The sequence below is a fragment of the Oncorhynchus kisutch genome, linkage group LG20, assembly GCF_002021735.2.
Source record: "Oncorhynchus kisutch isolate 150728-3 linkage group LG20, Okis_V2, whole genome shotgun sequence".
NCBI lineage: Eukaryota > Metazoa > Chordata > Actinopteri > Salmoniformes > Salmonidae > Oncorhynchus > Oncorhynchus kisutch.
In genome coordinates this window covers 36,298,267-36,312,683 of record NC_034193.2, presented here as the reverse complement: position 1 = coordinate 36,312,683, position 14,417 = coordinate 36,298,267, and the positions used below count along the sequence as shown (strand labels likewise).

Here is a 14,417-nt window from a genome sequence, read left to right as displayed (position 1 = left end):
GTTGTACTGACACAACAACAAAAAAACACATGGAAATGGGAGATATATTTTACCTCAATGGTTAGAGGACAACCTGCAGAAGAGTCAGCTACATTTGGGAGTGATGCATTTAAATTTAGGGGTCGCTAAACAAGGGAATGCAACAGTTATTTGTCATCACTCATCGATATCATGCTAAAATCATTTGTGCGAGAGGGAGATGAGGTTGCACGTCCTGTTAAAACTAACAGCTCAAAAACCACACGGAATCTGGGAGTAATGTGTACATCCCTGGCTAGGGGACAATTTGTAGAAAACGGCTAGCTACATTTTGATTCAAGTGGGTCGCCAACGTGGTAAGTTTAACAAAACTCCTAATTGTCCCTAGAATTTCTAAGCAAACAGCTGGAGGCAAGGCTTTCTCCTATAGAACTCAATTTTTATGGAATGTTCTGCCTACCCATGTGAGACGTAGACTCGGCTCAACCTTTAAGTCTTTACTGAAGACTCATCTCTTCAGTTGGTCATATGATTAAGTGTTGTCTGGCCCAGGAGTGTGAAGGTGAACAGAAAGGCTCTGGAGCAACGAACCGCCCTTGCTGTCTCTGCCTGGCCGGTTCCCCTCTCTCCACTGGGATTCTCTGCCTCTAACCCTATTACAGGGGCTGAGTCACTGGCTCAGGAGGGGTGCGTCACTTGAGTGGGTTGAGTCACTGACATGATCTTCGTGCCTGGGTTGTGCCGTGGCGGAGAACTTTGTGGGCTATACTCAGCCTTGTCTCAGGATGGTAAGTTGGTGGTTGAAGATATCCCTCTAGTGGTATGGGGCTGTGCTTTGGCAAAGTGGGTGGGGTTATATCCTTTCTGTTTGGCCCTGTCCGGGGGTCTCATCGGATGGGGCCACAGTGTCTCCTGACCCCTCCTGTCTCAGCCTCCAGTATTTATGCTGCAGTAGTTTGTGTGTCGGGGGGCTAGGGTCAGTGTGTTATATCTGGAGTACTTCTCCTGTCTTATCCGGTGTCCTGTGTGAATTTAAGTATGCTCTCTCTAATTCTCTCTTTCTTTCTCTCGGAGGACCTGAGCCCTAGGACCATGCCTCAGGACTACCTGGCATGATGACTCCTTGCAGTCCCCAGTCCACCTGGCCGTGCTGCTGCTCCAGTTTCAACTGTTCTGCCTGTGGCTATGGAACCCTGACCTGTTCACCCGTCGTGCTACCTGTTCCAGACCTGCTGTTTTCAACTCTCTAGAGACATGCAGGAGCGGTAGAGATACTCTTAATGATCGGCTATCCTGATGTGCTGACCAGTTGCACCCTCGACAACTTCTGTGATTATTATTTGACCATGGTGGTCATTTATGAACATTTGAACATCTTGGCCATGTTCTGTTATGATCTCCATCCGGCACAGCCAGAAGAGGACTGGCCACCACTTATAGCCTTATTCCTCGGTTATGGCAATTCTTGGGAGTTTTTCCCCCCTGGGGCTAATATCCATATCATGTTGAAATCAATTCATAAGGGGGGAAACATTTAGGCTTCTACATTGTGACATCATTAAAATACTCCTACTACAATGTTAAAAATTCTACATTGTGACATTAATTCATTGAAATCATGAAACAACTCCTTCATGTATGTATTTTGTAATATTTGATCAGAGATCTTTTATCAGATTATCTCTGGTTTTATCAGATTATCTCTGGTCACAGCTATGAGATTTATCTCCTGTGTGTGTTCTCTGGTGTACTGTCAGAGAGCTAGTTGAAGTAAAACTCCTCCCACATTGATCACAGCTATACGGTTTCTCTCCTGTGTGTGTTCTCTGGTGTAGAGTCAGATTGCCAGATGTAGCAAATCTCTTCCCACATTGACCACAGCTATAAGGTTTCTCTCCTGTGTGTGTTCTCTGGTGAAGAGTCAGATTGCCAGATGTAGCAAATCTCTTCCCACATTGACCACAGCTAAAAGGTTTCTCTCCTGTGTGTTTTCTCTGGTGTACTGTCAGAGAGCTAGTTGTTGTAAAAGTCCTCCCACATTGATCACAGCTATAAGGTTTCTCTCCTGTGTGGATTCTCTGGTGTTGAGTCAGCTGGCTAGATTGAACAAACCTCTTCCCACATTGATCACAGAAATACGGTTTCTCTCCTGTGTGTATTCTCTGGTGCACTGTCAGCTCTCCAGATTGACAAAACCTCTTCCCACATTGATCACAGCTGTAAGGTTTCTCTCCTGTGTGTGTTCTCTGGTGTAGTGTCAGAGAGCCAGATGTAGCAAATCTCTTCCCACATTGATCACAGCTACAAGATTTCTCTCCTGTGTGTGTTCTCTGATGTAGAGTCAGATAGCGAGATGTAGTAAAACTCTTCCCACATTGATCACAGCTATAAGGTTTCTCTCCTGTGTGTGTTCTCTGATGTCGAGTCAGATAGCAAGATGTAGTAAAACTCTTCCCACATTGACCACAGCTATAATGTTTCTCTCCTGTGTGTAATCTCTGGTGCACTGTCAGAGAGCCAGATGTAGCAAATCTCTTCCCACATTGATCACAGCTATAAGGTTTCTCTCCTGTGTGTGTTCTCTGATGTAGAGTCAGATAGCGAGATTTAGTAAAACTCTTCCCACATTGACCACAACTATAAGGTTCCTCTCCTGTGTAGATTCTCTGATGAATTTTAATGCCTGATGAGGTGAATCTCTTCCCTGTGGGTCTCTGCAGGTGTTTCTTGAGGTATTCTGATCTTGAGAGACTCTTCTCTCCCTCTTCAGCATCATGAGGTTGTTGATGCTCCCCAGAGGATCCACGACAGTCCCGTATCTCTCCTGTGTGAACAACAAAGTCAGACAGATGATTAAAGGCCCACAACAGTGGAAATCCACTGTAAAAGGTGATTCCAACAGTATAGCCATGATGTTGTACAACAATTGTCTGTAATGAATGTTAAAATGATTTGACAATTGTCTTAAAATGAGCAAGAATAGTCATATTTTGCCTTGTTTTCACATTAGTAGTAACTTTGATGATTGTAGGCTAGAAATAAGTTATTCATGTTGTTGAAACTCTAAGCAGTGTGCCAGACGACTTTTGGTCTCCAATATAGGCCCTTTTCTGTGTTTAATACAATTCTGGCACAAGGGCGATGCACACACAATTTGATTGCAGAAACACCTCCCTGCTAAGCTAATGAGGAAACCGCTAGTTATGGATGTAGTATATCTGGTAATGAGGAAGCCGATAGTTATGAATGTCGTGTATCTGCCTGGAGCAAAAATGGTGAGCAAAGATTTCAGTTTTTCACAATGTATTCTGAATGTGAATGGGGGAAAACTCATGGGACTAACCTCCATTTCCAGGTTGCTTATGAGTACATTTAACACTACTTTGGATTATAATTCTAAGGCTCATTTGAATGTCCTGCTTAATATAATGTTTGCTACAGTATTAAGAATTACGTGTAATTATTGAAGAACCGCGTTAATGATAGTATCCATTTGAATGATGCTAATAAAGTTACGATTGTTTTTTATTTCACCTTTATTTAACCAGGTAGGCCAGTCGAGAACAAGTTCTCATTTCCAACGACGAGAGCATACAGGTCGCAGTGGTGGGTGGTATATGGGGCTTTGGTGACAAAACGGATGGCACTGTGATAGACTGCATCCAGTTTGCTGTGTAGAGTGTTGGAGACTATTTTGAAAATGACATCACCGAAGTCAAGGATCGGTAGGATAGTCAGTTTTACGAGGGTATGTTTGGCAGCGTGAGTGAAGGAGGCTTTGTTGCGAAATAGGAAGCCGTTTTTTGATTTAATTTTGGATTGGAAATGCTTAATATTAGTCTGGAAGGAGAGTCTAACCAGACACCTAGGTATTTATAGTTGTCCACATATTCTAAGTCAGAACCGTCCAGAGTAGTGATGCTGGAAGGGTGGGTGCAGGCAGCGATCGGTTGAAGAGCATACATTTAGTTTAACTAACATTTAAGAGCAGTTGGAGGCCACGGAAGGAATGTTGTATGGCATTGAAGCTCGTTTGGAGGTTTGTTAACAGTGCCCAAAGAAGGGCCACATGTATACAGAATGGTGTCATCTGCGTAAAGTTGGATCAAGAGCAACATTGTTGGTATATACAGGGAAAAGAGTCGGCCAGAGATTTGAACCCTGTGGTACCCCCATAGAGACTGCCAGAGGTCCGAACAGGCCCTCCGAGTTGACACACTGAACTCTTGAGAAGTAGTTCTGAGAGGTAGTTGGTGAACCAGGCGAGTCAGTCATTTGAGAAACCAAGGTTGTTAAGTCTGCCGATAAGAATACGGTGTTTGACAGAGTCGAAAGCCTTGGCCAGGTTGATGAAGATGGCTACACAGTATTGTCTCTTATCGATGGCGGTTATGATATTGTTTAGGACCTTGAGAGTGGCTGAGGTGCACCAGTGACCAGCTTGGAAAATGGATTGCACAGCGGAGAAGGTACGGTGGGATACAAACTGGTCAGTGATCTGTTTGTTAACTTGGCTTTCGAAGACTTTAGAAAGGCAGGGCAAGATGGAAATAGGTCTGTAATAGTTCGGGTCTAGAGTGTCACCCCCTTTGAAGAGGGGGATGACCACAGAAGTGTTCCAATCTTTAGGAATCACTGACGATACGAAAGAGAGGTTGAACAGACTAGTAATAGGGGTTGCCACAATGGCGGCAAATAATTTGAGAAAGAGAGGGTCCAGATTGTCTAGCCTAGCTGATTTGTATGGGTCCAGGTTTTGCAAATCTTTCAGAACATCAGCTATCTGGATTTGGGTGAAGGAGAAGCTGGGGAGGTTTGGGCAAGTAGCTGCGGGGGGGTGGGGAGCTGTTGCCCGGGGTTGGGATAGCCAGGAGGAAAGCATGGCCAGCCATGGAGAAATGCTTCTTGAAATTCTCGATTATCGTGGATTTATCGGTGGTGACAGTGTTTCCTAGCCTCAGTGCAGTGGGCACCTGGGATGAGGTGCTCTTATTCTACATGGACTTTACAGTGTCCCAAAACGTTTTGTAGTTAGAGCTACAGGATGCACATTTCTGTTGGAAAAAGCTAGCTTTTGCTTTCCTAACTGATTGTGTGTATTGGTTACTGACTTCTCTGAAAAATTGCTCTGGCTCAAGGCTAGCTTCGGGGCTGGGCCAGTCAGTAGCAGCTAGCTGCGATTATCCAGTGTAATGGTCCAGAGCTTAAGGCAGGAATACGGTGAAGTAGTGGAGAAAAACAGTCCGATATGCTCATGATGATATCGCGCTGTGTTGACTGGCAGGTATTATCCAGGCTAAAAGCGGCTGGTGTCTGAGCTAAAAAAGCTAAAGGCTGCTTGCAGTGGCTGACAATGACGAAATAGCTAGTAGCTAATTAGCTGGTTAGCTTCTGATGGCCAGCTTCTAGCTATAAGGTCAAAAAAAAAATAGCAGATCCGTATGACATTGGGTGAGGCGGGATGCCGGAAGGTATTTTTAATTTAAAAATAGAAAAAGAGATTACAAAAAGACGGAAAAAACATAACACTTACAACAAACACGTCTTACTGCTACGCCATCTTGGATTACAAGATGACACTCATTTAAAAACCATTGGATTTAGCAAACTCTGAAATTATTTAGTAATTCTGTTCCCACGAAAACTGTTTTTCCAGCTTAACATAAGGAGCCACTGAATGATACATAGTTGGAGTGCATTTCAGAATACAAAAAATCTGTCCAACAGCAAGATCCAGTATTTAAGTTGGAATTCATCATATGACAAGTGTAACGTTATGACTATAACTGTTCCCTGAAGGAGAGAAACTAGGTACAACATACTTTTAAATTCACGCCTCGCTGGAAGCCCCGCATTCTACAAGTGATGAGTGTGAGGCTCGGAATTATTCCTTAAGTTTAATACCACTCTTCACCGACCCAGGAAGGGGTAGGGCCAAACAGGCGTTATACCTCGTTTCCCTACTTCAGGGAATACTAATTATAGTGTTATAGTGGTTAGGTTGGGGCGGCAGCGTAGCGCAGTGCGTTGGACGAGTAACCGAAAGGTTGCAAGATCGGGTCCCCGAACTGGCACGGTACAAATCTGCCGTTCTACCCCTGAACAAGGCAGTTAACCCACTGTTCCTAGGCCGTCATTGAAAATAAGAATTTGTTCTTTACCGACTTGCAGAGTAAAATAAAAATAAAAAGACCGGCACCCTCCTAGTCCAGGTTGTGTCGATGACCGGCACCCTCCTAGTCAGGTTATATTGATGACCGGCTCCCTCCTAGTCAGGTTATATTGATGACTGGCTCCCTCCAAGTCATTTGTGTGTCTTATTTATTTAATCAAACAGCGTGCTTACAGCATCAGACAAGTTCAGTACATATAGATTTTATAAAAACACGTGGGGTGATTGGTAGACATTACAGATGACTCTTGGTTGACCAAGATGTATTTTAGTTGGGGACAGCACTAGAACATGATTTTGGGGCTCCCGAGTGGCGCAGTGGACACTGCATCTCAGTGCTTGAGGCGTCACTACAGGCACACTGGATCAAATCCAGGCTGTATCACAACCGACCGTGATTGGGAGTCCCATAGGGCGGCGCACAACTGGCCCAGCGTCGTCCGTGGTAGACAGTCATTGTAAATAAGATTTTGTTATTAACTGACTTGCCTAGTTAAATAAAGGTTACATTTAAAAATCAAATAAAAATAGTGTTTCATTACAAAACATTTTTTTACAAATCCATCAAGGCACTAATTTTGAGGAGGGTTTAAAACAAAGATTTCAAACCAATTCATTAATGTAATTCAATCTAGGTATTTCTTGCCTTTAATGAAATGACATGAAAAAAATGGCTGAAAATTATACAATGACTTATCAACAGCTCTAATAATTTGCCTCCAAAGGAAATTAACACTGGCAATTCTAGAATATACTATTTAACTGAAAAACCTGGTTAAACTATCATTATGACATCATGGATGAAAGCTATAATATACTATATAGCCTAGAAACCTGGTTAAACTATCATTATGACATCATGGGTGGCCAGTCCTGATATTCATAGTGTAGTGAATTCAGGGGGTAGCCCTTAGCTGAACTCAAACCTGGGTCCAGTGACTGTCAAGACAACACCTTATAACTGTTACGCCAAGATTTCTGAACTTCTTGTCTAGGTTGGTGGGTGTTGGATGGATGGGGCTGGAGAAATGTAACTAGTCTCAAATTCATAGACAGACCTACATAGGCTAGGACTGACCATCCATGATATCAACATTATAGTTTTAACCATGTTTTAAGGCTATACAGTGTTGGTTTACATTGTTCCTAAACATTGGAGTTAAACAAGTTTATTTGGGGTTCTGATGGGGTACAACAATTGAACTAAGCTCACGAGGAATGTGTTATATTCTTCAATAATCAATGGTTATAAATGAATAATTTAAGAGTCCAAATATGGATGTAACAATTGCAGATTACACCTTTAACACCAAACATCAGTTCAACAACTGCAGAGTTTGTGCCTCTGTTTTTAAGACAGTACTTACTAGTGTTAACCAGGGCCTGATCATCACGTTCATCGTTATAACCATTTGATGCCTTAAGATACCTTTGGGAAACCGGGCCCAGATATCCAGTTTCCTCCTCTTCTTCCTCCTTTTTCGATGTGACAGTCATCTCCCCCTCCTCCTCTTTCACTCCAAAAACTGCACCCTCCTCTTTCTCCTCTTCCTTTACTGTAACATCCTCTTTCACTCTGAACGTGTCTTCCTCTTCTTTCACTGAAACTTCTTTCTCTTCTTCTTTCACTGTAACAGCCTCACCCGCTACTTGTTTTTGTATTGTAACAACCTTCTCTTCCTCCTCCTCTTTCACTTCTTTAGCAGGAGAGTAGCTTAGTGACCGCATGGTCGTAGATGTTAGCTAGGCTAATGCTAACTTAACCAGCCCGCTAGCTGACTAATAACTACAACACCGTAAATATGAAATTAGATCGGATAACTAACTACACGACAGAAGTGGGTTTAAAACACACTGGCTAATATACACGAAAGCGTCTAAAGACCTTTATTGGTTCGTCTATTTTGTCTAGCAAGCTACCGAGGTGTCTGACTAACTGTTGCTGCTGATGAAAGAAGCGTTCCGTACACTAGATTATACGTCACACCAACAGCATAACTTTAAATTCCCAGACTACCCTCTGCTGACTGGAGTGGGTAACGCAGTTGAGTAAAATGTATATTTTATCTTCAGACAACAAGTTAAAGTGTAGGAAGCGTGAGTTTTTACTCACCAGTGTAACAACACAGTGTGGATAAAGACTTAGTAAGCTAGTTGTAGTCACTTTATGGTTACCTATAAGTACAAACAGCTATGTTTTTGCGTTTTTACATATTTATTAACTTATTTTGTGAACTCTTGCAGTATCACAATGCAGTATTTCTTCACGTCATATGGATGATCAACTCTGTGCTACTGAGTTTGTATGCCAGTGTAACGGTGTAATGAAGTTACATTTAAAAAATATATTTAACCTTTATTTAACTAGGCAAGTCAGTTAATTAAGAACAAATTATTTACATTGACGGCCTGCCCCTGCCAAACCCTAACCCAGAGACGATGCTGGGCCAATAATGGGCTGCCCTATGCGACTCCAAATCACAGCTTGTTATGATACAGCCTGGTTTTGAACAGGGGGCTGTAATGACGCCCCTTGCACTGAGATGCCGTAATTTAGACTGCTGGGGCCTGTTGCACAAAACTAGGATAAGAGATTAAGCCAGGATATCTTGGTGATCCTGGCTCAATTGATCCGTAATCCGGTTGCACTAAAGATGGATAGGGGGCAGGAGGATATGTTATGGTATAAATTACCATGGAGATTTATTCTGTGGAGCTAGCCTGCTCCAGACCAGGCTAAATTCCAGGATCTATTTAATCTCATCCCTAATGTCAGTCAGCAGTTACCACAAATGGAAACCAATAGTTATTTCACTGCTCACTATACATTGTTATCACATATAACTAGACCCACTGTTATTATTTAAACGTTTGTGATCATTAATTTCAATGATTTTGGATAAAAAATGATTTTTAGATGATGTTGCTATCATTAGATAATTTACAGTTTCCCATAGACTATAAGGCTATATATAAAATGATAGAATATTAGGGCCACAGAGGGGAAAAAAAACAAGTCATAATATTGTAACCAGTTGTTTTAAAGGAGGACAGTTGTTAAAATGACAGATGTGGGGCATTTCGTGAAATTGTACTTTAGTATGGTTTCATAAACAAAGACATGCTGATGTGCCAGAATATTAAGTATCACATTGTCATAAGTATCAAAACAATATGTAGCTTTTCTGCAGAAAGAACCAGCCTCATAAATTTATGACTTTATCCTTTTTCTTCAGTGTGGCCCTAGTACTCTGTCATATAAACAAATACACATTCCATATGAATATAAAAACACAATGTGTAACATTATGTTCCTTTATTGAATAAGGACAAAACAAAGCAGGTAAACCATCAGCTCCTTTCGAAACTGAAGTCACAGTGACTCTACAAGATGGAAAGCACAGAATCCAAGCATATTATACAAAATGATACATACACATTCAAAGGTCTGTATATAACACACCCTGCATGTCTGCACACTAAAATAAATGCAGGACAAATCCATACACATCAACTGAACAGACAAATGAATGGATGCAGTAGCCTCCCTGCAGCCTTGTATTACACACAGTATACCGCACAAACATCATAAGAGGCCAAATTCGTCAAAAAACGAACCCAAAAAAAACAAAATTCCTCTGCCACCGCAGGACATATTTAACCAAAATTGAAAGCACACATACTAACTAAAATAATTCAACACATATTGGTCCCTCAGCAGCCGACCACTGTCGTCATCAGGGAAGATTGCCGGATTGTCCCAGTCCATGGCTGGTGGCACTCTGGGGGCCCTCTCCTTCCTCAGGCAGGCCACATTGTGGAGGACAGCACAAGCCACAGTAATATCACATGCCCTAACAGGGCTGACCCTTAATTTGTGAAAGCAGTGAAAGCGTGCCTTCAGGAGGCCAAAGGTCATTTCAACTCTGGCCCTGGTCCTGGCATGGGCATGGTTGTAGGCCTGCTGTGCTTCCTGGGGGTCTGTGAAAGGTGTCAGGAGAAAAGGCTGGCAGCCATACCCCCTGTCTCCCAGCAACACACCAGAGAATTCACCTGTCAACACAAAATCTCATCATTACTACCTCATAAACACAGTGAGATTCTTGACACAGCCATGATGGTTATAAATAGGGGTTGTGTGGCTTACCTTGTGATAGATTTCAGAGGCCCGAAAGATTCTGGAGTCATGACTGAGCCAGGCCATTTTGCCACAACATTGCTGATCACACAGTCAGCATTGCAGACCATCTGAAATCATAAGATGAGGAATATTACACCAATCAATGCACATCACTGGCAATGCAGAGTGTTCGTCAATGGACAATATCAAAAAGTTATGTTCACCTGAACATTAATGCTGTGAAAGGATTTCCTATTCACAAAATCGGCCTCATGGGCACCTGAGGGGGCTTTTATCCTTGTGTGTGCAGTCCACTGCACCAATGACATTGGGGAAACCTGTCACACAAAGTAATGAGTCCCCTACTATGTGTTAACAGTTGTCCTGTAATTTGTAGATCCTCTTACCTGCAATCCTATAGAACTCCTCTTTGATGTCACAGAGTCTTGTGGCCAGGGAAGGAGATGAAGACATCTGCTAATGCTTTGATAGCCAGACACGCACTCCTTATTGTGCGGCAAATTGTGGCCTTGTTCAGCTGTTCTGCATCCCCCACTGAGTACAGGAAGGCTCCACTAGCAAAAAAGCGCAAGGCCACACAAACCATTTGCTCCACACTCAGTGCATGGCTCCGTGCAGTGCGGTGCTTAATCCTGGGACCCAGTAGTCTGCATAGATACCTGATGCCATCTGCAGAAAACGTGTATCTTTCATATAGATGGTCATCAGGGAAGGCCAGTGGGTCCAACCGGTCCCTGAAGACCCTTTCTCGCCTGAAGGCTCTCCTCAGCACAAGTGCTTCTTCATCCACCACATCTCGCACGAATGGGCATGCCATTGTCAGAGCAGAAAGGAACACACAATTTTGGGCCTTCATATAGGCTAGTGGCCACACCTGGTGCTGGGGGGGTGGGCAAAAGAGGGCGATGCCTTATAACGATGACTTGGTTGTACTGATTGCTGGGAAAATAAAAAAAACCTTAGAAAGATGCCACCGTCCTGTGTGCTCACAATAAGAGCTCATATGTCATGGCTCACTTGACTTTACGAGAATATACCTAATTTTTTATTTTGAGCTGTGTCATCTTCTTGGAGCTGGGGGAGGAAAGAAAAATAATGATTAATACATTTGTGTTACAGTTAGCATACAGTGTACATTGAAGGCATATCTCACCTCCCTCTCAAGTTTTTTTATTTCAAGGTCCAGTTTCCTAATTGTCCTCTTTTTTATTTCGAACTCCAGTGCAAGATTTTCCATCTTTTTCTTCTTGTACTGAATGTCTATGTCTGCCAGTTCTATTTGGCGCCGGAGGTGGTTGCCATACAACTTTCTGATAGCTTGTGAGCTCTGTGAACACAATACAATTAGCGCAGCTGGAATTTGGCAGGATGTGGTGTCCTTTTATTAATACGCACTATGTTGCCAGGCTGGTTTTCCCACTGTATAGCATCTGGGTCCTGTAAAAGAAATTAGATTTTTTGATTTTGATGAGGACTCCTCACCATTGTAGAGTAAATAGTACTTTCACAGTCTTAACATGATACCTCATGCCTTCTGGAATCCAGAGAGATGGTCTCCTCCTCATCATCGTCTCCATCATGTGCTGTTGCTGCTGCACTGGGGCCTTCACCCTATCACATTTAATCGGATTCATATTGAAGCTAGTAGACAAGACATGCCAGGCCTACAGTATGCCTTTGATGGAGTACTCACTGGATCAGCATCGTCTGGTGCTTGTGCTGGTGGCTCTAACAGGAACACAGTGCTGCCAGACACTGCAAGGCAATAGGTAAACCAAAGTCAGACAGTCCAAATTGATTCAATATGAATGTGGTTGTATCCCATGTAGAGATGGAAGGACATACCTTGAATGAAGCGGGTGGCATCTTGGGAGGAACCTATGCTCGTCTCTTTCCCCCCAGGGATCCCCTCTAAGACGGGCCTGCCTTTATTTAGCTCCAAGGCCATGTCCTCTGCTGGGGTAAGGTCAGCCTTTGGTGACCCACCACCCGTGCCTTGTCTGTGGGTATTCTTTTTCACTGCTAAAACAGTACAGACAATGTGTGAGCAGGCACCTTCTGGGTACAATATATGCTTGTGCTTTGTTAAATATTAGTCAGGGACCATACCATTCTGCAGAATGTTCTTGTATTTGATTTTGACCTGCTGCCATGTCCGTTTTGGCCCGTTCATGTTTAATCTACACACACACACACACACACACACTTAATGGAGTCACACTGCAAAAAATTACTTGGTATTTTTGTCTTGTTTTCAGTAAAAATATCAAAAAATGTATCATAACTTTATACAGTGTGATGGAGTTACTTTACACAATTTCACTCATATCTGCAGTGCATTTCAATAAAAAATTTAACCGTTTCATAATTACAGTACAACTGCATTTTTGGAGATGTGAATTAAATATTTGAATTGTAATTGTGATGTTTCAGCGGAGCGGTGAGTGTGTAATTGTGCACTACTTACGCATTCAGGCGGTCTGCAATACTTTGCCACGCTTTTTCTCTTTGCTTTATCACTGTGGCGGTGTTGCCTTTCTTCTTAATTATATCTTTTACCTCCTCGTATGCCTCCATGAGGATTTGTGCTTCCGACGGGGAAAAGTACGCGGCTCTAGTTGCCATGGTAAATCAGTTAATCTGTGATCTGTGGCGGGGTCTATTTGAGTGAGCCGTGAGCGCGCACCTATCCAGGATTGGTTTCACCTGGCTTAATGAATCCGTGTCTGCTCATCCTGGCTTGGTCTTTGTGCAACCAATTAAGCCTGGACGCACATGTTTTGGCTTCATTGAGCTCAGCTGAGTCATTTATCCCGGATGTCTTAATTCTACTTTTGTGCAACAGGCCCCTGAGCTGCTCGTGTGTTTACATTACACTCCGTGTAAAAGGTATGGGATTCTGGGTAATCAACAGCAGATTTTTGGAGAATTTGAAATTTGAGCGGTCCTGGGATAGAAATGTATAAAGTTGACATTACATTATTATTTTTTAAAACTTATTTATTAACTTATTTCCGGATATCTTCTAAACTACCCACAATTCAGTTTTTCTCAACGTCTTATGGGTGATCTACTCTGTGCTACTCACCGCTGCGCCGTAAAAGGTAGAGTCCTAATAACCAAGGCTGAAGGTATCTCTAGACTAACATATGGTGCTCTATCTTTACATCTTGACCGTAAAATAGGCAAGGAGATAGACCAGATGCTTTTCAACTTTCTTTGGAGAAACCGTACCCATTACATTAGGAAAACTGTTGTAATGAACACTTATGAGAATGGTGGACTGAATGTTTTAAAATAATACTTTTAAGATCAATTGGATAAAACAATTCCCACAAGACCCACTTCTATCTGGAATTTTATTCCTCATCATGTCTTCTCTACTTTTGGTGGCCTTAACTTCATGTTGTTTTGCAATTATAATATTGACAAAGTTCCAGTGAAACTTTCTGCTTTTCATCGGCAGGTTTTCTTGTCATGGTCCTTAATTTATAAACACAATTTTTCTCCACACAGATATTATATATGGAATAATTGGGATATATTGTATAAAAATACCTCTCTGTTTTTGGAATATTGGTTCCGAAATAATATCCTATTGGTGAGCCAACTGGTAAATGCAGAGGGTCTTTTACTCAGTTATAAAGAATTCTTATCACTTTACAAGGTCCCTGTAACACCTAAAGATTTTGCAATTGTTTTAGATGCCATTCCCTCAGGTGTTGCTATGTTATTCAGGAACATGTCAAGACCTGACCCTCAGAGCCTACCTTCTGTTGACCCTGTTGACTCATCAGTAGGAAAGATTTGTTTCTCTTTTGGTCCATTCAACAACAGAGCGATACGATCCTTGTTTCAGCAGGATGTTGTATCTATCTATACCTTATGTCATGCCTTATTGGAATGGATTTATTGATAATATCTGTTGGAAAAAAGTTTGGATGTTGCCACACACATACCTACTTGTTAACAAAATTAAGGAAGTTTCCTTTAAAATGATTCAGAAATATTATCCTGCCAACCACTATATGAAGAAGTTTAAGGAAAACATCAACTCAAATTGCTCCTTTTGTAATGACCACCCAGAAACAGTTGTGCATCTTTTTTGGCATTGTATGCATGTAA

At 42.2% G+C, this 14,417-nt stretch overlaps 1 protein-coding gene across 2 annotated transcripts; it reads right to left on the bottom strand.

Moving 5' to 3' along the window:
* Positions 1 to 1,313: 1,313 nt before the first annotated feature.
* On the bottom strand, positions 1,314 to 8,105 carry LOC109875531 (zinc finger protein 664-like). 2 transcript variants are annotated; one of them, XM_031798746.1, is made up of 3 exons: positions 7,519 to 8,105; positions 2,335 to 2,803; positions 1,314 to 2,250 (listed from the first exon to the last, which is right to left on the bottom strand). In XM_031798746.1, exons 1-3 carry the CDS (start codon positions 7,877 to 7,879, stop codon positions 1,677 to 1,679), a joined length of 1,404 nt encoding a protein of 467 aa, XP_031654606.1. In that variant the 5' UTR covers positions 7,880 to 8,105; the 3' UTR covers positions 1,314 to 1,676. The 2 variants fall into 2 exon arrangements, with proteins under 2 accessions (XP_031654606.1, XP_031654605.1); XM_031798745.1 differs by having other exon boundaries at positions 1,314 to 2,803.
* Between the last annotated feature and the right edge of the window lie 6,312 nt (positions 8,106 to 14,417).